General features: G+C 36.1%; 1 protein-coding gene across 2 annotated transcripts; it reads right to left on the reverse strand.

Annotated features, from left to right (window-relative positions):
- Positions 1 to 533: 533 nt before the first annotated feature.
- rps6ka4 (ribosomal protein S6 kinase, polypeptide 4) lies at positions 534 to 26,568 on the reverse strand. Of its 2 annotated transcripts, XR_013195663.1 has the most exons (19): positions 25,716 to 26,568; positions 24,700 to 24,771; positions 24,056 to 24,123; positions 23,155 to 23,305; positions 21,492 to 21,607; positions 21,044 to 21,151; positions 20,845 to 20,925; positions 18,618 to 18,721; positions 18,312 to 18,462; positions 16,597 to 16,758; positions 15,887 to 16,012; positions 15,649 to 15,782; positions 13,955 to 14,048; positions 13,501 to 13,671; positions 8,837 to 9,034; positions 8,391 to 8,550; positions 5,934 to 6,097; positions 4,416 to 4,762; positions 534 to 2,219 (listed from the first exon to the last, which is right to left on the reverse strand). XR_013195663.1 is itself a non-coding variant. In XM_077206631.1 (18 exons), the coding sequence occupies exons 1-18, from the start codon at positions 25,801 to 25,803 to the stop codon at positions 4,550 to 4,552; spliced, it is 2,361 nt and encodes a 786-aa protein (XP_077062746.1). In that variant the 5' UTR covers positions 25,804 to 26,568; the 3' UTR covers positions 4,303 to 4,549. The 2 variants fall into 2 exon arrangements, 1 of the variants encoding a protein (XP_077062746.1); XM_077206631.1 differs by lacking the exon at positions 534 to 2,219 and having other exon boundaries at positions 4,303 to 4,762.
- Between the last annotated feature and the right edge of the window lie 262 nt (positions 26,569 to 26,830).

Below are 26,830 nucleotides of genomic sequence, written 5' to 3' on the forward strand. Positions count from 1 at the left end.
TTTAGGCTTTTATTCACAACATTGATCATCTCAAGATCAGCTCAAGCATTTCGCTCGACTTGCAAGAACAAATTAGGTTAATTCTCGTGTTACGCAGCATGTTTGAGCTTCTGCAAGAACCAATGAGGTTTGTTCTCTTGCGTAAAGCACATTCGGTTGAGCTTCTGTTTGTTTACTGATCAATGTTTAAATATGAATAAAAGCTTAAATTCAATCTGTTCATGATATAAAGCAATCGTTTCTCTTCAGAAAATGTAGAATAAACCGCTCAATTCATATGGATTAGTTTTACGATCTCTTAATGAACATTTTGAAGTGTCAAAGTGGTAGTTGCGTAGCTGTCAATGGAGGGACAGAAAACTCAGATTTCATCAAAAAGATCTTCATTCGTGTTCTGAAGATGAGTAATTAATGACAGAATTTTTATTACTTTTTAACCTTTTTTTGAGACAACACTCAAAAGATATTGCAATGGATCTAAACAATGAAATGAACAACAATGGCATCATAATAAAGAAATATCTAAAAATGGCTTTGGAAGGAAAGATATTTTTATATTTATGCTTTGGATTGTTCTTAATGCACAACAATGCATCTCATTTATTCTTATAACAGTGCATTTCATTTCCGCTCTATAATTCATTTTATTACAAAACATTTTTTGGCAGAGACAAAAACAACATTTAAGTTATCAAGAATTTTTTTTTTAAAGAAATCAAAACATGCTAATTAGAACTTTAACATAACATACGCAGACCAAACTCAAGCCAAAAGACAGACACAGCAAGCTCACCCTTTATACATCAAATCATATCTATTTAAATTTTGCTATCAAAAATGTACATTTGTATAACTAACAGTGCAAGTGATCTTATAAGAGCAGATGACTTGTTCTTACTGACAAATTAAACAACAATAATCTAAACTACATTAAGCAGAAAACCATTAACACTGTGCATAAAGATATAAAGAGCAAGTAAAAAGAAATAAATACAAAAAATTACTGTTTTAAAGCCCAAAACACTGACATGACAAACTTGTGCGACAGAAGAAATCAAAATTCAAAGTTACCTAAAACAATAGTGTAAATTCAGTGTGTTCATCATCCCTTAAAAGACAAAGTCAAACTCATTTTCATAATACAACGTGACGTAACTCTGCTGAAAGATACTTTGCTGAGCAAAGTCATGCATTTGAGCCCCTTGGAGATACAGATCAGAATGTGCTGAAATTGTTCCACTCTTTTCACAAACAATTGCACAATTGCATTTTTTCCATCAATGTAAAGCTGATAGAAGCATTGCTTGTGAAAAACAAAGGCATAAAACCCCCCGACTTATGCATCTCATGTGCAAAACAGTATTACAGCCAATATTATCCTCCATTCAATGATTATTTCGGCAGAAACAAAAGACGAATATGATATTTCAATAAAAACAGTGCCAACAATCAATCTGAGTGTTAAATTGTTCATACCTCCCAGCTTCACACCTCTTAAAAGAAAAGCGTAGTTTATAAAACAATGTTGGAGGTGTTTTACTGGGACTCGACGCCTGTTTGCATCTTAATAAAACCGTCAGCTCAACACGCAGTCGGAATCCTAAATGTTGTTTGGTCGATTTCTACAACGCACACAGCAGAAAGACTCTAACCTTACACGAAAATGCCTGAATGCTTGTACATCAAACTACAAGTTGAAAATATTGCAAGACTAACGGCTGTGAAGATGGTTAATAAAAAAGAGAAATAGGAAGGGATGCCATTGCTATCGCCATCTTCCAGCGTGGATGTGACTGTGAAAGCCCTTAAGAATGTGAGGGATTGATTGCTGTCCTGTGAACCTCAGCCCTTTCAGTCGATATATAAGAGTTGAACAGGCAGTGGATGTTCAGATCCCTCAGCTCAGTAGAAGAGACAAGAGTGCACACTATTAAAGAAGCACAACATTTCAAGTACACTGATAAAGATGATGGCGATATGATTTTGAAAGCCACCGATTCACATAAACAAACTTTTTGAAATCAGTCGGGGTTCAGACTACACGATATCAGCCTGATTTTGGCGTTTGACGTAGGGTGTTGTGGTGATTCGTAAACGACAGTGGCCGTTGCTGGCGAACGATAGCGAAGGCGCTTCAGCAACCCGCTGAGTACTGGAATTAGCATTAAAGGGATAGTTCACCCAAAAATGACAATTCTGTCCGTTTTTACTCATTGAAACTTGCCAGCCCCGAAAAGTCATTAAAGACATCGTTAAAATAGTCCAAGTGACTACAGTGGCTCAATCTTAAGTTTATCAAGCGACGAGAATACTTTTTGTGCGCAAAAATTTCCTCGAGGTCCACAGAGAAGGAAATGAATAGTTGAAACAAAGTTGTTATTTCTGTTGTTTTTTTACGCACAAAAAGTATTCTCGTCGCTTGATAAACTTAAGATTGAGCCACTGTAGATACTTGGACTATTTTAACGATGTCTTTAATGACTTTTCGGGGCTGGCAAGTGTCAATCCCTGAAGAAGCCTATGGACTAGTATGGAGGAGTGATCCAGCTCTCAGATTTCATCAAAAATATCTTAATTGGTGTTCCGAAGATGAACGAAGGTCATACGGGGTTGAACAACATGAGGGAGAGTAAATACTGACAGAATTTTCATTTTTGGGTGAACTATCCCTTTAATGCTAAAACACTGCTTCGCATCTGAAATCGCATACTTCCCTACTATAGTAGGCAAAAAACAGTATGTGACAATAGAAGTCAGAATTCATAGTATTCATGAAAGAGTAGGCAAAAAGTACACGGATGATCTACTACTTCCGGTGAGATTCTGAAGTGTGCATATGATGAACACTTTACTATCCCATGAGGCCTGGTAGGCCAGATGCTGGTAGGTCACATGATAATGACAACATAGCAAATGTAGTACATCCAGATTACATTAATACACACATTCATACTTTATAGAACATACTTTTTTAGCAGTCGTGAAGTAATTACTTATTCAAAATAAGTACCTACTCAAGACAGTACGCGATTTCAGACGCTGACAGCATTTATTTCGATAGATAAGAGTATTTGTTTACACTCGTTCCTGAAGTCAGTCACTAGTTCCGCCTTCCCTATGACATCAAACTTCGCCTTCCCTATGACATCAAACTTCGCCTTCCCTATGACATCAAACTTCGCCTTCCCTATGACATCAAACTTCGTTAAAGACGGCATGCAATGATTGGTCGAGAAGCAATGTGTAGTCTGACATGTTTCTTTTCCACGACACAAGAATTAAAATCTGACACAGTGACTATCGTAACGGACAAAATATTTTGTATTCTTCTAAACCCGGCATAAGTTAGTGATGGTATATAAAATGATCTCTACACACTTCACATGATAACTAGCAATAAAAACACACAAGGCAGAAAAAGGTGAATCTCACAGAAACTGTCAAGAAACGTCCAAGTATATTTCACATCAAAAGCACCAAAAGAGAAATTATTTTGCATTAAAATTTTTTAAACAAATTATAGTACTCCTTTTATTACCATAATAGCAAAATTAATATATGATAAAATGTAAGTTTAATAATGTTTTCACATTAGTAAAATTTTAGTCGCATTTGTACACAATTTAATTGATTATAATTTTACAAGTAAAGAGAATGAGAAAGATTTTTTTTACAATTTGGGAAAGGGAATTGTGGTTAACCATCATTTAATGGTATTTAATAGTCCATATAATAAATATAATATAATATATTTTCTTTCTATATCATTTTTTCTTGTGATTTTGAGTAGAAATACAACTGAAATTTCTTTGAGATTCACCCAAAAGTGTGGGTAAGAGGAAATATGTCAATTGACACTTATTTGTCAATTTCCTTGACAAGTCCTGTATTGTAACTGGTGATTCAGTGACTTTGTAAGGTCGGACTTCATAGGTTTCTAAAAATGTAAAACGTTTAAAATACTATACCATGCAAACATCGAGAAAACTTCTGAAAGTAGTGATATGTAAATGGCCTGTACATGATTCACATAAAGCTTTGCTCGTGGATCATTAAAATACATTAAAATGCAAGTCCACTCTAATTCTCACATATGGCTTTGCTCTCTTGTGGCTTTCTTGACCACTATTCCCTAACATCTCATCTTTCCCTGATCTCAGTTTTACGCGTTTCAGTCGTCTTTGCGGTTAAAGAACTCTCTAAATGGAAGTGGATGCCCACCACATGACATAGCATTTTTACATTCATTTTTTACATGTCTATAGTCTCCTCAAATGATGAAAAAAAATAAAAATAGCGATGGAAACGCCATCTGAGTTTCCTTTATAATGTAGATCATTTCCTTGGCATCGTGTTCACAGAGTCACTGCGATTAAAAATCCACTTTTCCTCCAAATGACTTGAAAATATTGAACTTGCCAGCACAGGGTTTTACTCCTGAAGAGTTGAATTTGTTGGCATATCAAGGTTATATTATTTCACTTAGTCTTTTTCATCCTGCAAAGCCTTTGCAACACATTCTCTCACCACATCAGAGCAACGGGAGCTGTCACAGTTTAGGACCCTCGTGGGGATTCAGAGATTGGCTATTCTGCGTCTTGGAATGGGAAGCGGATGAGGAAGAGGAGGAAGTTGAGGAAGAGGATGAGCTGCGCCTCGTCTCCACACCGGTACTGGTCATTTTCATCTTCCGACGTTTAGCTAGCGGCGCATTGTCGACGCTCTTAAGGAAAAAACCCTCACGCTTCCCCCGGTTAAATGCCTGTGGGAACAAAGAGATATGATGATGCAAAGTTTTTTTAGTGAGTGGCTAAACAGAAGAGTCAAGAAAATTCCAGGTGAGTGATCTTTCAATGGAGGGACACAAATCTCTCAGGTGTCATTAAAGTGCCTCTATTATGCATTTTCGACTATTACATTTTACCTGTGTAATATAGCTGTTTGTGAATGTAAAAGTTCTGCAAAGATTTAAGGATCAAAGTGCACACGCACCAATAATGTGATTATTTCCAATAAGATGTAATTGTTTTACATGACACAAGCAGAACTTTTCACTCCTGTTTACATGTAGTTTTCACAACTCTGATTATGTTAAGTATTGTGGTTATTTTTACCGCCATTATTCGCATACCCCTCAGCACAAATGATGAACACATGCAGTAGGCATGTTACTGGACACTGTTTTAACATACTTTGATCAAATGCAAAACAAATTTCTAAGGACGTATTGATATTATTCAGCGATTAAGGTGTTTACATGCCTGTTAATTGCAAATAAAATCAGCATACGGCATATGGTTTAATGTGAGTGTGGTTACTACGCTTATGAGCTTAATCGCATTACTTTGATTGGAGAATTGTGTTTACATGAGGTACAGTTTAATCGCAATAGCCTACGGTCTTCATTGGCTGCCCGCCAACGTCTACTTTGAGGCTGTCTTTGGTTCTCTGCAGTTTTAAGGAGAAAATACTCAGCAATGGTGTTGACTGAATTTGCACATGGTTTGTCTTAAAGCATATTTAAAACACCACATAGATATATAAACAACATTAAAAGCTTGATTTTCACCACAGGATGACTTTAAGTGTTTGTTTGTTTTTTTACCTTGGATGTATGTAAACCTATTGTAGGAGAAACCTTTAATATAGAATAGAAGCATAATAGATGCACTTTAAAAATATAATTTGTGTTTCGAAGATAAACAAAAGTCTTATTATCAATGTATTTTGTACTGTATGAACTTGTTAATCTCCCTTATGCTGAGGAAGGAAAGGATGTACCAACATCAAAAATAATAAAAGCAAACATTATTTTTTGTTATTCCATTTGGTATGGCTATTAACTGTACATAACAAATAACATTCCTCATGACAAGAATTTTACTCTGGTGCATCACTACTCAATACAGCAGACAAAAACGCAAAAACTTGACCTTATAGGTGGCATTGACGTAGGTACGGACAGTCGGGCCGGTGGACTCCAGAACATCAGGGGTGCAGAGAGGGGTGGAGGACATGACGCCACCTCCCTGAAGCCAGGCGTTCTCTTTCAGAGCCGAGAGCTTCAGCCGTCGCTCAGGATCTACGGTTAACAAACCTGTGAAGATGAAGAGGGACATAAAACTTGAGATGGAAGCTAATTTTGGGGCTGCCAATATAAGGATCCTTCAGCCACTAAACCACCATCTTCAGGGACCATCACACTCTTACCTTCCATCAGGGCACTGAACCTCATCCATCTCAATCTAAATGATCAAATGACAGCTATAATAACAAGCACTTGTGCTGAAATTGGACTGAAATGCGTTTGAGTGCCTGCGGGTCCCTGATGGCTGGGTAAGGAATCACTCATCGAAAGCTTTGGAGTGGTATAAAGGTATTAAAACGTATTTCACAGCTATTTCAGGCTGTAATCAATAGAGGCTCCAAGTATTGGATGAATGCAAGTAAATTTCAAATGTCTCAGTGCTCTAAACCCATAAAGATTCCAGTTCAGTAACTATGGATGATCACAACCTATTTTACAGAAGACTTAATAAACTAGAAGATCCTGTAGTAAGGGCTTTTCTGAGTGAAACCTCAATTGAAGCCTAATCAGAAACCTGATTTAAATGACACACATTCAGGTTATTCAAATGAATTTTCTGTGTAGGGAAGGATAATATACAATCTCAGAAACTGCCTACTGATTTTGGGACAAAACAGGCTACAGAACTGAAATAAGTGAAAGGGAATCTATAGCTATATTCAGACAGTTATCGTTTTACACGGGGACATAAGGTAATTTCCAAATTTACTGGGGCTAGTCTGTGATTTTATTGCCATCTGAATCCAGAATGTCAGTGTTTTTCTCCCACCACCTGCGCAAAAGTTATTTTGTACACTTTTACTACTGAAATGCTGGAAACTGTTTAGAGGAATAATAATAAAAAAAACTTTTAAAATGGGTAATTATTATTATTATTATGCAACTACTTATTTTACTAGTTGAACAAGCAGTTGGTTCCAATGTTTACCTTATGTGAAGAGGTTGTGTTGACATGTTTCAGCTCATTTACGGCTTGTCAATTTTCCTATTTTTAGGTAGGATATATACATTTATTCAAATGATAAATAAGATTATTATTTTCCTATAGTAAAATTAAATATGAATTTATTCATATTATTTAAATAAGTGCACCTGTACTTTTGGGGCCAGAATACGCTTATTTCACGCAGCCGTTATTGTGAAATCGATAACGAGGCTCCGGTGGGAAGAAAACCGGAAGTGTCGCCTTTAATAATAGGAGAGTCGCGAATGCGATGGCTTATTGTTGTGTTTAATGTAGAAATTAGTTATTCTAAAAATGTACATACATTTCTTTCATACTTTAGACTATAAACAGTGAAAATCATTTATAAATTTTTTTTTTCAGAAAGTAAAAAAAGAAGCAGGAACGAACTATATGCATATCCTATATTGGAAATTAACATCCAATAGTGTAAATCGCGGCAGCAGCTTCAGGTTGGTAGTCCAAGGCATTGTTGTTTATCTTTACTTCCGGGGTTCTTCCCAATGGAGCCTCGCTTTGGATTTCAAAATAACGGCTGTGTGAAATAAGCGTATTGCACCACATTTGTGTCATCAAAATGGAGTACGTTTACTTCTGTTGCTAGGTAACAACAATGCAGGAGAAGGCGGCAAAATGGATAATGTTGTGTGCGTCACTGTTGCGCATCAGCTCATCTACTGCAAATGCACTACGGTTTATCCCTCCACTCCGCTTGCAGTGTCAGTCCAGCTTGTAAGGAAAGTGAGTGGGCACACACAAACACACGTTGGGTATCCATGTTTTATGGATACATTCGGGAGTTATCCAAAGCACATCAATTGTTACAGGAGTTCCTCAGGGATCAGTTATTGGACCTCTCCTCTTCCCCATTATACAGTATATCACAGGGACACAGGCACATGGTTTGTCCTATCATTTGTATGCTGATGACACTACTTATTTTATTTTTATTCTATCACTAATAATATACAAACTCTGTATTGTATCCTCTAACCTTAAACCTATTAGTAACGAAAATATTTCTGAATTTTTACATAAAACATTTTGTAAGATTTATTAGATGTTTTCCTCATGGGGATATTGTGGGGAAATTTTGCTCCCACAACATATGCTTTAGCAGGACCACACACACAGTTTGACTAAATCATACGTCATCCATAGCGGTTCATTTTCGATTGCATTCATATCAGCAGCGAACCATAACAGAGATCACAGGAACCCCAGTCCACCTTTTTATGTAGACTGAGGTAAACCAAACTGAAATGAATCCAGGTGTTCAATATTAATAATAATAAATTCATCATTTAACTACATTTTTTTTTTACTGCCCAAGTTTACCTCTCACTAGATCTTTGGCCTCTTCGGACACACCCTTCCAGGCTTCTCCATCCAATGAGAAATCTCCCTCTTTAATCTTATGCATGATGTCAGCTGCATGCGACGATGTCATGCCTTTTTTCTCACTCTGGAATGGAACTTGACCAGAGAGCATGGTGTACTGACAAAAAAACAAAAAAACATTTATAATATCAGCATGTTACATTAAATTTTTGTTCTTACATTTTTTTAACAAACTGTTTTTCTGAAAGTCTGATTTTTTTTTGAGAAGTATTAGTAAAGTTTACTTTTGGAATTTATCAAAATACCAGAGTAACATTTTCAAATAAATAATGTGTTAATTTTCTCTATTTAATCAATTAAACGTAACATTCACCGACACTGACCTCTCCCCTGACTAAAACAATATGGCAGCCCAGGCAATACATATAAACACTCACACCTACCAAAATCACCCCAAGGCTCCAGAGGTCGCACGCCTGGTCATATCCTGAGCTGTGGAAGAGCTCAGGTGCGGCATACTGCAGGGTGAAGCAGGGGGTCTGCAGGGGGGCACTCCCGCTCCCGGCTGGAAACAACCGCGCAAAACCAAAATCAATCAACTTCAACACGGAGTCATCCGTCTCATCAGCAAACAGCACGTTCTGCCAGTGGAGGTGAAAAAAAAGAGAGACAATACGTGACAAACTGCTATGCATTAACACAACAAACCACAAGAGCTTCTATGTTACAGTCATTTGACTTCATGTGCATGTTGTGGCACTGTTGATCCAATTATGATGCATCGCAATGTATTGAAACGTGCAATGCGCATCATATTGTGAGGCAGTTGATCTAAGTGAAGGTTGAAAGATCTAATTTAGGAAAAAATCCCACTGATGAAGATTAATGTCGACAGTCGTCAGATGTTGACGGCCCATTAAAATTCCACAGCGCAAAGACGAAATCAGCACATGGATAGCTGAGCACAGAGTGAACGCTGAAAACAAAACATCACAGAAGTCAAATCAAGCAAACTATGAGTGATGATCACACAGCTGACGGGAGATCTGATTGAGAGAATGAGAAACTGACTAAAGCAAGGCCAGTTAGTACTGCGACAGATGCCAGCATATTGCTTTCCTCAACGCATGACAGCATCCTTTTATACGTTTAGAGAAAGAATTGATTAAATAGGCACTAAGGCTGCTCATTTATTCATTCTATGTTAGTCCATCCTTGCGTTCATTTATCGGTTTGCGGTTCTATTGTTCAAACCTCAACAAATCTACACATTTGTTGATGCATATCAATTCTCAACAATCGAAAACGTTTCACTATTCATTTTTTACTCATTTATTGATAAACTGATACCAGCTTAGCTTTTTCACTCTCTTCTCTCTCACAGCGAGTTGAAACACACCGTGTGTGTTTTAATTAAATAAGTGTGTGCAGCTCGGTTCACAGTAAATGCAGCTCAGCCCATTTTCTGCATATGCTGTGAGTTTAATGTGCATTTGGGACACATGCACCAGTTGTGCTTGCTTTATTTTTTCCCACATTCGCCAACATTTTTGTGGACAGATGATTACAGCATTTCGCTAGATTTGTAATGGGAAGGTATTGTATTGAAGTTATACATTGGAGTATCGTGACAACATTAGTATTTGTGATGCACTGACATTTTAGCAAGTAGAAATTATTTCAGTTTTGACCAAAATATTTTTGGAGAGCCAAAATCATTGACTGACATGGTGATCCAATCCAAATTTTATATATGCAGATTTATTTTTTACAGCCATTTTTGATCATATTTACTAGGGGTGCCATTAATTCTGACCACAACTATATATATATATATATATATATATATATATATATATATATATATATATATATATATATATATATACACACACAGTTGTGGTCAGACTTAATGGCACCCCTAGTAAATATATGATCAAAATTGGCTGTAAAAAATAAATCTGCATTGTTTAATCCTTTTAATGTTTCATTCAAAAAGTTTGCAAAAATCTAACCATTTCATTTAAGTAAAATAATTGAAAGTGGGGGGAAATCACATTATGAAATAAATTTTTTTCTCCAAAACACGTTGGCCACAATTATATGCCCCCTTTTATTAAATACTTTTTGCAATCTCCTTTTGCCAAGATAACAGCTCTGAGTTTTCTCCTATAATGCCTGAGGAGTTTGGAGAACACCTGACAAGAGATCAGAGACCATTCCTCCATACAGAATCTCTCCAGATCCTTCAGATTCCCAGATCCATGTTGGTGCTTCTTCTCTTCAGTTCAGCCCACTCATCTTCTATAGTGTTCAGGTGAGGGACTGGGACGGTCATGGCAGATGCTTCATTTTGTGCTCCGTAACACATTTTTGTGTTGATTATGATGTTTGTTTTGGATTGTTGTCCTGATGGAAGATCCGACCACGGCCCATTATAAGATTTCTAACAGAGGCCATATATCTGAACAAGATGTCCAGGACCTCCATCTAAAAAATATGCCCACAACATTAAAGATCCAACGGTATATTAAATTGAACACATGGTGTACTTTTTACCCTTGTTTGCACCAAACCCATCTAGCATGTTTGCTGCTAAAAAGCTCTTTTTTTAGTTTCATCTGACCACAGAACCTAGTCCCGTTTGAAGTTCCAGTCATTCTGACAACTGAATATGCTTTTGAGAGTTTGTTTTTGGATGAGCGAGGAGGATTTTTCTTGAAACCCTCCCAATACATGAGTGGGGATGTAGGGGTTGTTTGATTTTTTTTTTGGTGGGCTTCTGACCCCAAGACTCAAGTAATCTCTGCAATTCTCCATCTGTGATCCTTGGAGAGTCTTTGGCCACTCAATCTCTCCACCTCACCGTGCATTAAGACAATACAGACACACATCCTCTTCCTGGCAGATTCGTAACATTGCCCTGATGGTCAAAACGGGGATTTTCAATTCTTCAGCTATTTTTTTACAGTCACTTTATATTTTGTGATGGCCAATAATCTTTTGCTGCACATCAGAACTATATTCTTTGGTTTTACTCATTGTGATGGATGGCCTTTGTGTTTCCTCATATTTATACTCCTGTGAAACAAGAAGTCATAGCTAGACAATTTCATGTTCCTAGTCACCCTGGTGTGTTAAAAAAAAAAGAGGTAAATATTAATGGGAATATACTTCAGATATATTTTACTCGTAAAAAATTCTAGGGGTGCCAATAATTGTGGCCAACGTGTTTTGGAGAAAAACATTTATTTCATAATATGATCCCCACCCCCACTTTCAATTATTTTACTTCAATGAAAGGATAGATTTTTTATTTATTTTTTAATGAAAGATCAAAAGGATAAACAATGCAGATTTACAACCATTTTTGATCATATTTATCAGGGGTGACATTAATTCTGACCCCAACTGTGTGTGTGTGTGTATATATATATATATATTATATATATATATATATATATATATATATATATATATATTATATATATACAGTGCTTAGCATAAGTGAATACACCCATGCTAAAGTTGACTAAAAAGAGGAATAAAAAAAATATCATCTTTTGGAAATTACCTAGAGTTTGGCATGGGGTTATTTCAGTTAGCCTAACAGCTGGTTTGATTTGCATTGAGAGATGATCTTATGGAAAGTACCCCATGCCCCATGGTGAAGGGTATGTGATGATTTGGGGCTATTTTAAATCCAAAGGCCAAGGGAACTTTATCAGGATGCATATTATCCTGGATCCATGAAATAACTGGCCTTTAAAAATTAAAATCTGCCTGTCTCTATGGGAATATAACATAGGGGTGTGCTGACTTATGCCCCCTGTATTTTAAGAAAGAACATTGATTTATTTACGATACATTATTCATTCACAAAGAAAATTGGTGTCCTTAAAGGTTGGATTTTTCTTCATTTTTTTAATTAAGGCATTAATATAAATTTCCAAAAGATGGTTTTTAATTCCTCTTTTTAGTCAACTTTAGCATGGGTGTATTCACTTATACTAAGCACTATATATATATTAGGGATGTGACGGTGAGGATATTTTCCCACACGTTAATCGACGTGTGACAACACCAATAATACCGGTATCACCGACGGGGGCTTTTAAATTAAAGGCAAACGTAAAATGTGCGCGTTTGCATGCACGGGCATGCATAATGGTGCGGTCGTGCGGAAGAGAATTGTTTTGTTATTGTGCCCTGAATTGGCGCTAATTTGAAAACGAAACCTTTTTTTTTTTTTACATCGCTTATAAAAAGCTGGTGTGGCAATGTGCACTTCACTTTCACTTTTAAATTAGTGTCAATTCATCATTCGCAGGGAGTTTGATTGACATTCGATCTGACCAATCAAAAATCCACCATTTTTGTCCGACAAAGCAGTCAGGAGGGTTAGTAGATTAACTTTGGTGGATTTGAACTTGGCTTTAACTGAGGCAATCTGTCACGACACATTAAAGAGAGACAAAACGGTAGGCATATTTATTGTTTAATTTTCTTTGACTGACCAAATTTGAAAGTTCAGACTTTGTTCCATAATATTACCTGCTCAGTCCTGTCTGTCACGCATTCATTTAAGACTTTATTTAAATAATTTAAGAGTACTCTTATGAGGAAACTCGACAAAACTCGTTCAAGCCCGAAAGAGAACTCTATACAGACGCGCATTTTTTTGTTTTTGTGGGTCGTGTGTGTGTGTGTGTATAGGAGGCAGGACTTAACGGATACTGCGTAATTGCGTTAAATATTTTAAACCCATAAATTCTTTTTTTTTTGCGGTGCCGCGGTGGGCAAGTGATGAAACCGGTGTTGCTACTGAACACCTTGTAACACCGGTAACACCAACTATCATAGCAAGCCTAATATATATATATATATATAAAAGCTGTGACGTAGTTATTCTGGTTCTTTTTTTTTTTTGGGCTAGTACAAGTTCTGAATGGCCAGTAACTTAAATAATTAGTAGCCAAATTGGCCGGTGAGTGAAAAAGTTAATTTCAAACCCTGGTTACAAGGGTGTTGCTAGTTAGGGGCTAATTCCTTTTGCCCTAATAGAAATCGGTAACATCTGTAATTCTTTCTCTCTGTATCTCTGTACCTCTGGTTTGAGGTCTCGATGTACGACTCCAGCCTCATGCATGTAGCTGACCGCTGACACCAGGCTCTTCATCAGCTGACTGGCCTCCCATTCTGCAAACATCTTCTTTTTCCTTATTCGCTCCAACAGCTCGCCACCACGCAACAGCTCCATGACCAGATACGTATGGTACTGGGAGAGATGGAATGTAGAAAATGGGAGCGAAAAATAAAAGTAGTAACATAAAAGGATAAGGTTTAAAAAAAAAAAAAAAAGCAATACAAGAGACCTAAAATGTATTATATACATGACCAGGTATGTATGCAAAGGCAAAAAAAGAGTCAAAGTACTAATTTTAATCAAAAAACTCAAATGTTTTTTAAGGATATGGTTATGACTAGTCTAAAACATTATAATTCGCTTAAAAACAGAAGAATTGTGAGAGCTAGGTACATGCTGCAGTGGAAAAACATACCTGATCGGTATAGACCTCGTGGAGTGTGACGATGTTCGGGTGAGATTCACACTGGCGTAGTGCTGCGACCTCTCTCTGAGTCATGGCCTCCATCCTACAATGACAGAAAGACTCAGAGTAGGAAATCGTCAACAATAACATTGTAATTGTTGATTTAACGATGTGCGAACTGACATTATCAAGTTATGTCACTCATTTTACGAAAACACGCCTTTCACTGCATGATGTATCCTATTATAATGCAGTTAAAATGCCAACAGAAATTCTTTTGCGCATCTTAGAGCAACAAACACCAATGTTTCATTACTGAATTAATCAGCTTTTTTAATGCATTACAGGGCTCTCAAGTTTTGAAAAGAGGCAAGAGTGACACCCAGCCGAGGGAGGATACATTTTTTTCATTGGTTTTTGCTTTAAATCTTACCCAGATACAATAGTGCTATTTTCTGATTGGCTATTGTGTAGTTCGACGAACAACACCAGAGGCGACGCGCTTGATTCCGCGCGGCCAGAGTTTTGGGCGCTGCGGCATATTAAATATATTACAAATAGTTTTTCAGCGTGAGAAATACAATGTGTGGCGGGAGAGCGTGACAAAAGACCGAAATGAGTGACTGTCACGCTCAATGCGTGACACTTGAGAGCCCTGCATTATTTGAGTGAATGATTAATTAATCCATTAACAAAGACACTTTACTTTAGTTTCTGAATGAATAAGACGTTCTGAACGAATCATTTGAATGAATGATTCAATGGCTCACTCATTAAGACCGTTAGAAAACTATGCAATATTATTTTTCCATTTAATTATTAAAGTTCTGTACTAATTCTAAATACGATAAATAAACCTACTATACCTGAAAAACTTCATTTATTCAATTCATATTTTTGTTATATTATATTTGTCCTATTGTTTGTAATTGGCTTTTTTCTTAGAGAAATTAGATAAAACGACACAAAATAATATCATGAAATAAGTTCATATTTATGATTTCATATTTAAAATTTTTCATTTTGTTTCAATATTCACTTTTTTTTTTACTATTTAAAACTCATAGTATTATTTACGCAATTGTAAATGAGGTGCAAATGTGCATATGCCACCTCTGAGCCATATTAAATGCATAGATAAGCAAACATGTACTAAATGCCACTTCAGATGCAGCTTCTGTGCCACCTGTGCAGTGCAAAAATGCCTTTTGTTGATGATGATATTATTGGATTGGTAGCAGCCCTATAATGTTGTATTATTCTAATTTAGTTTATTGATTAAATGTAAGAATTTGACAAAAGATGATTGATACATCATAAAGTTTAGAAACAATTATTGAAAGGCCTAAATCAGCCAAGGTACAAGCACAAAAACACACTTAGCTAAATATTATCGTTATCTACAAAATCCCAGAAAATATAGATACACACATTTTCTCAATATCAAACACCCCTAGTGCTAAAACCTTGTAGATATTGTTTTACATTAAAGGGGGCTTATTTTTTTCAGTAGTTTTGAATGACTTTTCTACTAAACAAAAATATATTTTTAGAACATTGTGTTTGTTTTCTCCTGATGCTTACCTTTGTTAATTCATTCATAGGAAACCTCAAGTAATTACTTTAAAACCTCAAGTGATGATATAAAGTATGTGATTTTTAATGTGGATTGGCTATGAACAAATCTGGTTTAATGTCTCTACCTTCGGCTGATGATTTTCACAGCGTATTCCTGGCCACTCTGCCTGTGTCTGCACTTCCTGCAGACAGAAAAACTGCCCTCGCCCAGTGGCGACCCCAGCAGGCACAGCTCATAATGCTGAAAGAACTGAGAGTCCTGAAAAAAGACAGAAGAAACAATGATGTTTTAAATTTTTTACCCATCCAAAAAAAAAAACTATTTTCAAAGATTTTTTTTTTTTTAAACAGGCAGCTGTGTACCTTTAGCATAGAACTGCGCTGGACTATAGCAGAACCAGGCCGGTCAACATTCACATGAGCGTCCAGAACATCCGCCATAACCACATTCTTATTGAACAAGATAGAAGGAGCCACAAAGGAGTAGCCCTGAGAGAAAGAAGAGACTGGATCACTACAAAGATTGATTTGGTAACAGTAAAATCCCTGCTGAGAAAAAAAAAAAAACAGGCTGAACCAGCCGAAGTGGCTTGTTGGTTTTAGATATTCTGGCAGAATATTGTATTCTTTAAAAAAAAAAAGTTCTGTATAAGAAGATTTGGAATGACAAGTTGAGCAAGTAAAGATTTTTCACTTTTGGGTGAATTATTTCTTTAAACTGGTCTAGCTGGTCTCCCAGCCTGGTAAAGCTGGTGTTTGGCTGGTTAGACTGGTCTGGTTTGGCCAGCTGAGGTTAGTTCAAGCTGTATGTTTCAGCAGTTAAAGCTGAATAAAAGAACATCGTGGAACAGAGTATACATGGCAGAGAAGGTGTTGAAAAGAGTGTGTTGTGACTTGATCTAGGAGACTAGGTATTAAGTTACCAAACTGAAACTGTATGTGTACAGTACAGTTACGCTATCTGTTGCTAATAATGGAGGGTTGTGGCAGGAAAGAAGATTTAATGTATTGTATGCATGCATGTATCTCCATGAAAGGGACACAGGGACAGGTGTTTGTGTGCGCGCGAGTACCTGAAACAGTCGGTCCGTACTAGGTGGTGTGCTGGCAGGGGAATAGACCGGATCCATTCCTGTAAACTCCTCGGCAAAGTTGCCCACATCCAACTCATTACGTAGTTCTGGTCGGAATGGGCTCTGAACCTTTTTCTCTGCCAAGTCCGACCAGTTTAACCCCTAGGGAGACCAACCAGTTGAGGTTTGTGACAATCTATAGTGACACCAAAAAGTATCTGGACACTTATGCCACTTAAATATGTATGAAGGTCACTGTATTAGATAACAAAGTATCAAGTACCAGTTGTTTGTTTGTTAAAAAAAAAAGATTCTCAAAAAAAGATTTTCTGAATAAACATTTGTATACAACGAGGTTTGTTTTACAGCTAATGAGGGGGGGGGGGACTTCATTTTATCCATTGGTTGGTGACTGGATTGTAAAAAAGTGAGAGAAGCATACCAGAATAGAGGCAGATATGAATGCAGTTAGCTTAACTGCAGTACATACTTGCATACGTAGGCAGAGACAAGTCATATCACAGGAAGAGCAAGTTATGACATTTGATTAAAGATTGTGGATTGTGAAACAGTTGGGCTTTACAAAAAAAAAAAAAAAAAACTTTTTCAAAGGAGGAAGCAATGAAACAAACAATATTGAACAATATTATTGAACTACTCAAAACCAATAAACAAGCATTACAATTTCATACTGTTAGTAAAAGGGTTAGCCGATCATATGAGTAGGCATTAACAGGTCATTTGTGAATCAGATAAAGGACAAAAAGCAATGTAAAACTAAATTATGAAAATGATTGGTGCCATCACCGAGCCCTGTTGTTTTTCAACCCTTCCCAACAACCACCTATAACAACTACTATTCACGATCTTATCCATTTCTGATGAAAAAAATTTAAACAAATCAAGCCACTCCTACATTTTCCCACCAAAAAAAGGTCAAATCAAAGTAAAATGGGTTGCAAACACAACTACTAGAGAGAAATAGAGAAAAGCTGAGACAAGGATTAAGAAATCATTAAAGGGATATTTCACCCAAAAAATAAAATTCTGTCGATATTTACTCGCCCTCATTCCGTTCCAAACCCATAAGACTTTTTAAAATCTTTTTGATGAAATCTGAGAGCTTTGAAGCTTCAAAAAGTTCATAAATAGATCGTAAAACTAATCCATATGAATAGAGCGGTTTAATCCACTGAAGTTCATGAAGACTGCTTTATTTGACAAAAAGATTGAATTTAGGCTTTTATTCACATATTAACATTGAAATTTGGACTAAACCGCTCAATTCATATGGATTAGTTCCACGATTCCTTTATAAACTTTTTGAAGCGCCAAAGTGGTAGTTGCGTAGCTGTCAATGGAGAGACAGAAAACTCTCAGATTTCATCAAAAAGATCTTCATTTGTGCTCTCAAGAGAAACAGAAGTCTTACAGTTTTGGAACGACATGAGGGTGAGAAATTAATGACAGAATTTTCCATTTTTGGGTGAACTTACCCTTTAAATAGACATGAACAGTCAAACTGCACCATCAGATAAGCGCTAAATAAATGGCACTGTCTCGGTCAATGATCTGAGCCCTCCAAAACTCTTTCGGACGAAACTGAACATTGATTTTCTCATTGTTGGTGCATCACTAATTAGGAGATTACAACCAGATTAAACACAGAGATCAAATGTGTGGAATAAAAACAGCTGAAAAGCAAAAAAAAGAACCTTGAAGAAAGGATGACATTTGATATCCTCGGCTCCTCGGGGACCGGAGCCCAATCTCTTATGAGGGTCTTTCACAAGTAACTTTCGCAGGAGATCCTGAGCCAAGGGCCCAATGATCGAGGGGAATGGAGGCTCACAGCGCAGGATGCGTCTGCCAGAGACAGAAAGCTACTTTAATTCTGGGAAATAACTTACGAGATGCAATCATAACAGTATCACTGGCAGTTCAAACACTGTGTGTATATGGACGTGTGGAGAAAAATATTGGGATCAATGGAGGTTTGCCTGTGTGTGAGCGAGACTCACTTGGACACCTCACTCTGGGAATTTCTCTCTCCTTCCAGAGTAAACGGAGACGCTCCCGTCAACAGCTCAAACATCAGAATCCCCAAACTCCACCAATCCACTGACTACAGAAAGGGAAAGAAGGAATTATTACCACTATTTTACACGTCATCAATCAAAATGTGGAGAATCTCTCGAAAGCCTGTCAATAGCCCTATTAAGATGGTAAATGTTTCTCATGGGCACATCAGGTCAATACAACATTTACAGGGGCTAGTAGGTGATTTTATTGCGGTCTGAATCCAGATTATCTGTGTTTTTCTCACACCATTCAAGTAAAAATTCCCAGGTTGAATTACAACGTTTTTGCCCAACACAAAGGTTGTGTGGTAATTTTGTCATGCGAATCCACATCTCTGAGTTTACAAATGACAACCTTTATAAAGTTATTGAACCAAACTGAATCAACGCTGAACGGACTGAATAATGACTGTTTACTATTGTCTTTTTAGAGCTGCTTTAACAGCAGAATTGAATTCTTTTTGCATCATTGAATCATCATTTTCCTGTTTATCACTGTAAAGCTGTTTTGAAGCAATCTATATTGTATAAAGCGCTATATAAATAAAGGTGACGACTTAAATCACCATCCGTGCAAATTTATTTTTACAGACATTCCCACGAGAAACAATTACCGTTCGAATAAGGATAAAAGCATGCCATATTTTTGGTATATTCTTGACCAAAATCAAGAGTATAAATGTATATTTTGCAAGAAATTAAGACGGACATTATGTAAAAAAAAAAGTAACAAATTTTAACCACAAATTCTCATTACAGTAATCTTCACCCAAATTTGTAATACTTGATTTTATGGCTATAATATGGAAAGAGAGATATATTATTTAAAAGTTAATGTGTATATTTTTATGTAACATTCTTTAACAAATCTAACATTACAAATACATTCTTCCATCACACCTTAATGTGCAGAGGCAAAATATAATTAAGACATTTGTAGGATGAAAATTACAGTAGGAGAATCATTTATGTAAATAGTAGCAATGTTTCCATACACCTATTTTTATGTGCATTATGGGATATCGCATTAAAAAAATGTTTGATGGAAATGCCAAGATGCACATAAATTCTAAAAATGCACATAAAAAACTTTTGCGCTCAAATGTGGTGGATACATTTTTATCCGATATGACAACATGCACATAAACTACAATGGAAACACATTTATCAAATAAATCCCTCAATGCAAAACAAAAAAACTCACGTGACTTTGCCTTAACAGAGGATGTGATTGGATAACTGGACTAACCAGCGGATCAGTTTCAAAGTCTGTCATCAGAATGATTTGGTATAACGACCTCCCAGAAGTGCCTCTCATGAATGCATTTTCAAACACTAGGTTTTCATTTGCAAAAACGCCAGTCATTTACGAAGCAGGAAAATAGTGCCAAAGTGGCTTCCCAGATTGCAGCAACTTTAATTTTAATAACAGATATTTTGTACCAGTTTCCCAGGAGGTGACAATTTGAACACATGGATGGATGGAAACTGTGCTTTATTCGTAAATGTTTTATACCATATTCCAGATTCAAATTCAGATTGCTTTATTTAGTGCCATGTCAGCATCCAAGGCTATCTACACCAAAGGATGATCAATTTTTAAAGTGTCCATTGCTTGAAGGCAAGATTTAGAGTCTGTAAAATTATAGAATCCTTTTGTTGTGTATTTTCAATATGTCCCAAAGCTAAAAGTAAAGCACGTGCTTCAGCAGAGAAGATAGAACACTGTTTTGGAATACGGATTCCATAGCGTTGATGTCCAGTCAGCCATATTCCCATTTTACAGATAAGTTAAATTCACAACTTTCGATGGTAACATCCAATGAATCCAGTGAATGAGAAATACAACTCAAAAAACCAAAAACAAACTGGTTACATTTCTAATATTTTGGTAGCACTTTATTTTACAGTCATGATCCCCATGTACACATATGTACTTCTTATAGTATTTACAATAACTTTGTAATAACTAAGTACTAATCCTGAACCTTAGATTACCCTTTACTTTCTTGGTAAGTAAACTGTAAGTACATGTAGGGGCGCATTTGTTGCGTAAAATAACATAACAAAATTTAAAAAAATTCTTTCTGCAATTATATCTCTCTTTTTCCTTTCGATTCTAAATGTTACATGCTTTTGTGAGATTAGTCAGATAATTTTCTCTCACCTTGCCATGACCAGCTTTCCCTCTGATAATCTCTGGTGCCATGTACTCTATAGTGCCACAGAATGAGTACGTCCTCTCTTTCTACACATGAACAAAGCATATCAGCATGACAACTGCACACTGGATTACAAGACAATATGGATACAATGAGAGAGAAATATAAACTACAGTTATTATTTATTCGTTTTTATTTCCTCACCTCCTCTTCCAGAAACTCTTTACTCAGCCCAAAGTCTGTCAGAACCACATGACCATCACTGTCCAACAAGATGTTCTCCAGCTTAATGTCCCGGTACACAATGCCAAGCTGGAAACACAAAACCAAATAAGGTTCTTAGAAAAACCTGATAATCTGTTAACAGTCTCCATAACAAATATCATCATAATCTCTTTTTTATAGCGAACACAATTTCAAAGTTTGATCTAAATTTTTTATTTCAGTTTGATAAAAATGTATAATAAAATATTATTGATAATTATAGCTAATTATATTTCTCCCAAGCAATTATTACAAGTGAACAGTATTAATCAAATTTAATTAGTTGCCTAAGTGATTTTAACTTCACCAACTTGTATATCTGTAAGTGTGTATCTAATATTTATTAAATGAAAAAGTGGACAGGAGACACTACAGTAGCTAGTAGTACCTTGTGTAGGTGCTCCAGGGCCAGAATAATTTCCCCCACGTAGATCCTCACCTCATCCTCGGAGAAATGATCTCTCTGATACAGGTGCGTAAACATCTCTCCTCCACTCACATAGTCTTGCGAAACAAACACACACTCACAAAATTGTCCAAACAACATCAACTTACTTACTTACGGACGAATAGCTAGAAGTCAGAGGTGGGTGGAATGACCAATGTCTTAAATCATTGGGGATGAGTCATTTTACATTACAGTAACAGCATATATAACAACAGTTGTTATTGCTGAAAACTTGAAGACTACACCATATATACACACACATATACATAAACCTAAAACTAATATATTTATACTTGAATGTGATTAATAGTAATTTGTGCTATCAAATCGATTAATCGTATGTAACATAAAAAAAGTTTTTGTGTGTATATATATATACACACACTATATTACTATATTTATAAACTTTTATGTTAGATGTGATTAATGTAAGACTGAAATAACTAGTTAAGGAACGATCACTCCTCGAGTGGACAAAGGGCCCTGCTGAAAATTACCATCTGAACAAGTCTCACCCCAGAATCATTCTAATCTACATCTTTTACCTTGACCCCCCATTCTCTCCCCACTTCTTTTCCCTCATGCTGAAATCATCTGAAATTCATCCAAATGGTTTTAATGTGAACTATTATCATACAGTTTTATACATGTTTGGTATCATTTGAAATGTCTCCGTGCAGCTGGTACAAATGTCTCATTCCCAAAGAAATAAACCAAAAGGTAATAAAGTTTAGAAATATCTTGCACACAAAAGGGTGTGACTTTCAGGCAAATGGTCGTCTACTCACAAAAGTTGTGACCTGCGAATGCAAATTACCATTGATAGCACATGTTTACATTTGAAATGAGTTCTGGCTATATAATGTGAATGCAGCAAAAGAATCAGGGCCTTTTCTGTATCTCAGATGCCAAACTCTCAGCTTCATGTATTTCTTAAATCTCGGGTTAACATTTCTCCTCTTTATTCAAGAGCATTTGAAATTTTGTATTGATTATCTTTGAACTGATTATGAAATTGTTATGATACATTTACCTGACATAATAAATTGTTACATTTGATTATTCTAACTGACTTTGACATTATTTACATTAGAGTTAAAATGAATAGTCAAACATTCCCTCACATTTAATTGATGCACGTATATCATTAAAACCTTTTTCATTTATCGAGTCGGATGAAATAACGAGTTAATACATATGAGAAAATGTATTGAATTTAATCAAAAATACTTTGCCACGAGAAAAGACCTTCCGTGCTGGTTGGATGACGGACTTTGGGCGGACCGAGCGCGAGTTTACAATTAATCAATTTGAGAGCTCAAATTTAACGCCACTGTAAAAAAATACTCAATACACACCTGTGTGTGCGCTGTAAAAAAAAAAAATTCGAAGTTGTAAATAAAACATGCATATTTTTTTAGGTCCGTTTTACAAGAATATACTAATTCAGTCTTTCTACTTAAAAAAAAAATCATTATGTTAAATTCATTGTTTCTTTGTGATTAATTGTGAAATATACCAGTAATTTCTATGTAAAAAGTCAGTCAAATTGCATATTAATGCTGGGTAACGCGTTATTTCGATAGCACACTCCGGTGCTTACCTAGTATGAGATGCAGTTTGGTTTGCGTCTGAAAGGCGTAATGGAGGGTGACCAGGAAGGGTGACTGGCGAATGTGTTCCAGCACCTGTCGCTCTGTTCTAGTGTGCTCAGCAGTCTTTGCCTTCTGAACAATGGCTGCTTTCTTCAGAACCTACAGGGGGAAAGACCGTAAAATCATTTCATATTAAGAATGTGACACTCAACAGTAATAATAAATACGTTTTTTTACTTTATTTTATTTCATGTAATAAAAATGTTTTTTTATATATATAGTTTTAGTTAATTATAATAAGCATGTGAAGAACACAACAACAACAAAAAAGTGGTGGTAACATTATTTTTTAAATAATGTCTCATTTGTTAACATAAGTTAATGTACTAACTAACATGAACTAACAATGAGCAATACATCTGTTACAGTATTTATTCATCTTTGTTAATAAAAATAGTTGTTCATTGTTTGTTCATGTTAGTTCACAGTGCATTAACTAATGTTAACAAATACAATTTATGATATTAGTAATGTATTAGTAAATGTTGAAATTAACATTAACTAAGATGCTGTAGAAGTATTGTTCATACTTAGTTCATGTTAACTAAAGTAACCTTATTGTAAAGTGTTACCAAAATGGTGATTTCATTCAAATCTGCTGTAACAGTAGACAAGTGAGAGCTGTATAAACTAACATAATGGCCAGTTATGTTCCAGCAGAGTATTTATTTCTATGATATGATTGAATTATTTAAACATACCTGTATTTTTAAAAAGAATGCCCCTTAATGAAAAAATAATGATTCGGAAACCTTTTAAGCACATTATAACTCTAAGAGCATATTTTTGTTTGTTTTTACTAATTGAAGGACAAGCAAAAATTCATGTGTGATAATAGACAGTACAAACCTTCATGGCGTAGAGTTTGTCTTTATCATGGCCACTGATTTTTCTGACCAGGAATACTTTCCCGTAAGCTGATAAAGAGAAGGAAAAGAATAGATGCATCTACTTAAAGGGATAGTTCACCCATTGTGTATTAAATAAAACCTCGGCTTCTGGGTAATTTCTGCACTCAAACGAACAACGTTTGAAATCAAATGCCCCTAAGAGTCACTGCATCTGCCAAGTAGACTGTGATAGAAAAATATATTATGAATTATACATAAAATAATCAAATGCTTCCTGTAATTAATTTGTTGTTTATAAGGCAGCATTAAAGATGCACAGTGTTCGGGCGTATGCTAGGTCTGATTACATGTCTGGAGTCTCTAGTTGATTATTTCACTGAATGACTGAAGAAAAAAAAGTGTTTGGCTCATTTGCAGTGAAAAAGAAATGTTGGAGATATAAAAGAGAATATTAACATATACTTTGCTGCTAATTTATGTATAAAATGTGTTAGATATACTCCATAATTACAACCTCATGGCCATCATTCATGTGATCACCTTCTTTCATAATCACTTTGTCTGAGTATAAACATTCCCAATGATCTTTACGGGATGGACAAACCAGTTACGGGATGGGACAGGACAGTGCAGCGCTCTCACCTCCGGTGCCAAGCACTTTGAGGAGTTCAAAGTTCTCCATGCCAACTTTCTCAGTGTATCCTGTGAGGTTTGCTGGGAAGGGACAAACAGTGTGTATTTACACAACAAATCTTGCTCTCGACCCTTTAAATCCCCCCACATACATATTTAAATAAATATGATATACAGTGCATGTAGACATCTGGCTGATAACCTAAATGACTGAAAACATAAGATGGACAACTCTTTAACGTTCTGTCATTAATTACTCACTAACTCAACCTGTAAGACTTTTGTTCCTCTTCGGAACACAAATGAAGATCTTTTTTAATCTGAAGATCTTCTGAAATCTGAGTTTCTGTCCCTCAATTGACAGCGACGCAATTACCACTTTGACCCTTCAAAAAGTAAAACTAATCCATATGAATAGAGCGGTTTGGTACAAATTTACTGAAGAGACACAACCGCTTTATATGATGAACAGATTGAATTATTGAACATTTTATTCACATTTAAATATCGATTAGCAAACATAAACAGAAGCGTAACACGAGAATGAAACTCATTGGTTCTTGCACGTCAACTGAACATGCTTGAGCTTAAATTTACCACTGATGTGTGCCTTGATAAATGTTTAATTGTGGGGGGAAAAAAGCCTAAATTCAATACGTTTGTCATATAAAGCAAGTCTCTTAAGAAAATGTGGACTAAACCGCTCAATACATAGCCTATGGATTAGTTTTACGATCTCTTCATGAACTTTTTGAAGCATCAAAGTGGTAGTTGCGTAGCTGTCAACGGAGGAACAGAAAGCTCTCAGATTTCATCAAAAAGATCTTTATATTTTGTTCCGAAGATGAACGAAAGTCTTAAAGGTTTGGAACGAAATGAGGGTGAATAATTAATGACAGAATTTTCAATTATGGGTGAACTTTCCCTTTAAATACAATGGTCAAGTGGTATTAACATCAGCACACTACCACCACTTTTTGTAAGGAAATCAAAACACATCAGGGTAAATGAATGCAGTCACCTACCATTAGTGATCTCGAGTTTAACAGTGCAAACTTTACGGCTGGTTTCTCGGTCGGAGTCCTCGCCACTGCCACTACTGTCTCCTGACATGATGGCTCTGACTTCTACAGTATTTGATCAGTAAAGTGATTTTGACAGCCCGCTCTTCCAATGCACAAACATCTATATTATGTACAGCAAAAGTCGACGGGTTTCTGTTATAAAGCGAAACTTTGCAATTTATGACAGGGTGAATGACATGTTTTTGTTTTTGTTATTATCTCAGCTCACAAATCCCTTTGACATCCTGCTGTGAACACTAATCTTCATGCACGACCTAAATATTAATCTCCACTTTTGTTAGGCGCGCGGGCACAGCGATATAGTTTAATATCTTTTAAAACAAGGCGACGACACACGGTATATTCAACACTTGAAATGCAGTTAATTGATTATTATGTGGGCCATAAATGGCTGTTATTTCCGTATTTCCAACTTCGACACAACTGACGTGAGGTCGTCTGCAACCGCAGTGAAGATCGCTGTGCGAGTGTTTACGTTTCAGCTGATCTCGTTATCGCTGTTTTAGCTTAAACCCAATAAAACAAAACGATATTTGCTCCGCTAACGAGTTATACTCTGGTAGCGTACGTGCTAACTATCAACGATGACAGATCACGTTAAAAATGTCCTTAACAGCGGATTGACTAAAGCTGAACAAACGTATTTAAGTCCATTGCACCTTCCTTTCGGGTGTAGTTATGCCTGACTCGCGTTAAAATGTGCGCTTGTTGTGAAAAGGAAATTAATTGAACGATAAATTCCTGGAAGAAAGTGTAGTAAGGACCATTTCAGCTACGGAAGCCGAAGTAGTGCGGCTGTCTGATTCGCGAACCAATGGTTGTTATGAACCGGTTCTTTTTATTGATTAAGTCGAACCAATTCACCTCTTAAATTACTCGAATTATGAACTTGACTGTGTTCATTTTCTTTAGGATCGAAACATAAAAAGAGAAGTGCTGTATTTGTTTATATTTTTTGTTACAAAACATGACTTAAACCCAAAGAAAACCCTTTTGTTCTATGACTCGAAAGAATCACTTTCTGAACTGGTTCATTAAAATGAACTGTTTGAATG

Source organism: Siphateles boraxobius, unplaced genomic scaffold (genome assembly GCF_051911475.1).
Source record: "Siphateles boraxobius isolate OS27281-9 unplaced genomic scaffold, OSU_SipBor_1 56, whole genome shotgun sequence".
In the NCBI taxonomy this organism is placed as follows: domain Eukaryota; kingdom Metazoa; phylum Chordata; class Actinopteri; order Cypriniformes; family Leuciscidae; genus Siphateles; species Siphateles boraxobius.

Coding starts and splice junctions, on each gene's coding strand:
- rps6ka4 (XM_077206631.1), bottom strand. CDS start 25,803: ATGTCAGGAGACAGTAGTGGCAGTGGCGAGGACTCCGACCGAGAAACC. Junction 21,608..23,154: donor CAAACTGCATCTCATACTAG/GTAAGCACCGGA, acceptor TTGTTTCGCAAG/ACTATGTGAGTGGAGGAGAG. Junction 4,763..5,933: donor ACGTCAATGCCACCTATAAG/GTCAAGTTTTTG, acceptor TTGTTCCCACAG/GCATTTAACCGGGGGAAGCG.